At 36.9% G+C, this 3,625-nt stretch overlaps 1 protein-coding gene across 1 annotated transcript in view; it reads left to right on the plus strand.

The window, feature by feature from the left end:
• The window catches only part of HSD17B4 (hydroxysteroid (17-beta) dehydrogenase 4), a 104,253-nt gene that overhangs the window by 2,270 nt on the left and 98,358 nt on the right, over window positions 1-3,625 (plus strand). The window contains 1 exon segment of the mRNA XM_012659542.1: window positions 911-964. Coding sequence (XP_012514996.1) covers window positions 911-964 — 54 coding nt within the window.

The following is a 3,625-nucleotide window of genomic DNA, read 5'->3' on the forward strand; positions in this document are numbered from 1 at the left end:
ATCAATTAACTTAAAATATAAAAAATATGCACATGTTACAAAAATTTAAACAATACAAAGTAAGCCTTCCACCCCTGGTCGCTGGCCACACAGTTCTATTCTCCAGAGGTAACCACTAATTGCTGATCTCTTATATTAATCTATTCTTCCTGAGAGATTCTGTGCCTTTAAAATGTGTGTGTGTGTGTGTGTGTGTGTGTGTGTGTAGTTCTTTTTGGTTATGTAAATTTACACTTAATAGCTTTGAGTTAGAATTAAGTATTTTTTGTGTTTAATGATTGTATGGTCAACGTTCAGTGTGGAATACAGAAATCACTAGATATTTTAAGCAGGAAGACAGGTCTTCTTGGAATGACTTCTGGAACAATATGGAACTGATCTGTTAGAGGAGCCAGTACCTCTGAGGCTATCACTGGAGCTCTGCCACAGCCCAAGTAGCTAGTGGACACTAGGAAGCTGAAGTAGGAAAGCTGCCATCCAAGGATTAGGGAACTGGATCAAGAAGTTGCCCCTGAAGCCACTGTTTCTTAGTACCTAGGAAGTTTCAAGAAAATAAGCTTCTTAACCAACAGCAACAGCCAGAACTCACAGCAAGGTGGCTTCTGCCTCACTTCCACCTTCTAAATGTTATGCAAATGCATCAAATGGTGGAACCGAATTCACAGCTAGCATCCTAGCAGCTAGGTAGAATGTAGGAAAAGGTAGGTAGAATAGGTAGAAAAATGTAGTTTTAAGCTTTTCCAACCTCTGCAAGCAGAAGAGAGTAGACAGGTTGAGAGTACCAACGAAGACTCTACCATTGTAATGTTATTAATTGTTCACCAATTACTTTAAAATGGGATTGAGTTGAGTGAACCAAAAAATTATGCTGACATTTCCTCAATTTTCTGATTATTTTGTTTTTGATTAGGATTGGGCCGAGCCTATGCCTTGGCTTTTGCAGAAAGAGGAGCATTAGTTATTGGTAAGTTGGTATATTTTACTTCTTAATCAGTAGCGGATAACTGAAATGCAGTCTTCACAAGTTACCTTTGCCTTTTTGTCAAATAGTTTGTCTAGGTTGAATTTCATCATTAATTTTTACTTATGCTAGCAAATTTTTCCTCCCTCAAGGCTGACTTTTTAACTTTTTAAAGTGATCTAGTTTCACAAAATTTCCAACTTAACATGTTGAATTGATAAAGAAGGGCAAGCATTTATTGTATAAAAGGAAATTTGATTATTGACTTTAGTAAATTGTGGGCTGTAATTTTTGAAGATAAAATGTTCATCTACTGGTGCAAAATGAAAGGAGAGTTCCTGTAAGTATTTAATATGTCAACGGAAAAAGGACCAAACTCTGTAAAATAATTTTAAAGAGATTTACTCTGAGCCAATTTGAGGACCATGACCTGGAGCCATGCCTAAGAGGTCTTGAGCAGTGGACTCGCAGAGGTTGGGTTACAGTTTGGTTTTATACATTTCAGGGAGACAGGGGTTACAAGTAAAGTCATAAATCAATACGTGGGAGGCATACATTGGTTTGGCCCGAAAAGGTGGGCCATCTCGAAGTGGGGGGGGGGTGGCTTACAGGTTATAGGTGGGTTTACAGATTCTTTGGCTTGTAATTGGTTAAAGACATGAAGCTTTGTCTAAAGGCTTGGAATGTTTCAACATAAGGAGCTCTTTATCAGAGTTAAGCCACTGGACATAGATTTGTTGTGTAAATTGAGGACCTGCAGGTTTGTCTTGCATAGCCTTAGGCCTGTTAATGGGTTACAAAGGATGTCCCCAAGAAGGGAGGGGGGCATGATAAGGCATGTCTGACCTCCTTCCTCCTGGCAGGCAATTTAGTTTTAGGATATTCCTTTGGTGACGAGGGGGTCTATCTAGTCAGCTGGTGTGGGGGGTGAGCCTTAAAATTTTATTTTAGTTCACAATTCCCCCCTTTTGGCCAAGATCTGTCAGAGACAGCATCTATGGCCAAACTTTTATTTTGTTCCATCCGTTGCAAGGGTGGTGTGGCTGCCTGCCCTGGGTCCATCCAGTCCCTCGGTGGGACCCTTGTGGCCAAGAGGACTGAAGAGCCAAAAGGGGGCTTACAGCCAATTAAATATTTTAGGCCAAATGGGACTGGAGGTAGACAGGCTCTCATTAACACTTTAAAATCTTCTAGATGACGTAAGAATAAAATCCAAAATGTTAAAGGCAAGGCTACAAAACTAATTTATCTATAAGTATTGATCTCTTTTTTTGGGCTTAGTGGTAGTCTTATAGCAAATATAAGCATCATTAATATTTAAGCTAAGGGAACTTAGAGACTTTTATTGTGTCATAATATTTTAGTCTCTTCAGTAATTTATACTAAGGTGGCTGATAAATTACTCACTATATCTTCTTTTGTCAAAATCTGTAACTGAGAAAAATTATACTCAGGAAGTTCTAAGTCTATAGGAAGTAGGAAAAAAATTTATAATTGGGATGGATCTTTGCAGCATGTGATCTGAAAAGACAAAGTATTTCAGTTAGTATTCCTTTAGGCTTCTGTGTGCCCCTCCTTTATCTGGAGGGTCTGAACTAATTTCATCCCTCGGAATCGGCCCTACGATCTCACACGCCCTCCTCTTCCGCAATAGTCCCTGGGCCTAGAGGGAGGATATTTGAACAGGGCTTTGGCAGATTTCGAGGTTCTAGGTCCCAGAGATAAGGTGAACTTGCTGTTTACTTAAAATTTGTCAGGACTCTGGAAAACAAAACAAAATTAGTAATGTTTAAATAAAGAGTCTTTTTGTGAAAATTTAGTTGGGTCTCATGAGGTTGAGTTAGCTATATCCATGGTCATATCAGTTTTCTAATTAAAATTAAAGTCCTGGAAGTTTGTTTTGTTTTAGTCCAAGGGTATATAATCTCTAAAGATACTAGAAACCAGTATTCAGGTGGATTTGTCAGTCCTTTTTATGACTTTGCTTGAAGAAGCCACCTTTGGACTTAGCCAGAAAGAACTACTTTCTGAGATGAATTAAAGTAAGATAATAATTTTTTTAAAGATGATAAAACTTGGACTAGCCACGGTTACAGACAATTGATAAACCAAATTGGTTACTTTTGTGGCATACAGCAATTTACATAATAACCATAATTATTACTTGACAACACACACCAAGACATGTCAATGCTTTACAATACTGGAACATATATTAATATACAAGTATAGCCCAAAGAGAGTTAAACGCCATTTCATATTCGACAATGTTCCCTGTATGGTTTTGACATACTAAATAAATCTAAAATCTGTTTTAGACTTTTAGTGGCTCTAATATATAAAAAGCTAGTTTAAGGTCAAAAGGATGGATTTAGAATTTAAATTTTGGAAAGGTTATCAAATATTAAAGGCTTAAAACATTTGTTCATATACAATCAAAAACCACTATAAAATAAGGGTCATTTATTTAACTAAGAGAGATAGTTATCAAATATTCTAAAGGTGATAAAGTTATATGGGTATAAATCTTAACCCTTTTAAAGTTAGTTTTTCTAGATAGTCAAAGCCTAATAAAGAGAGCACAGGGATTATCTGATAAATCATAAAATCTTTTTGTTTCTTTTAGTTCAGTTACCAAAATTAAAGAAAAACCTTCTGTAGTGC

Source organism: Propithecus coquereli, unplaced genomic scaffold, assembly GCF_000956105.1.
Source record: "Propithecus coquereli isolate 6110/MARCELLA unplaced genomic scaffold, Pcoq_1.0 Scaffold62, whole genome shotgun sequence".
In the NCBI taxonomy this organism is placed as follows: domain Eukaryota; kingdom Metazoa; phylum Chordata; class Mammalia; order Primates; family Indriidae; genus Propithecus; species Propithecus coquereli.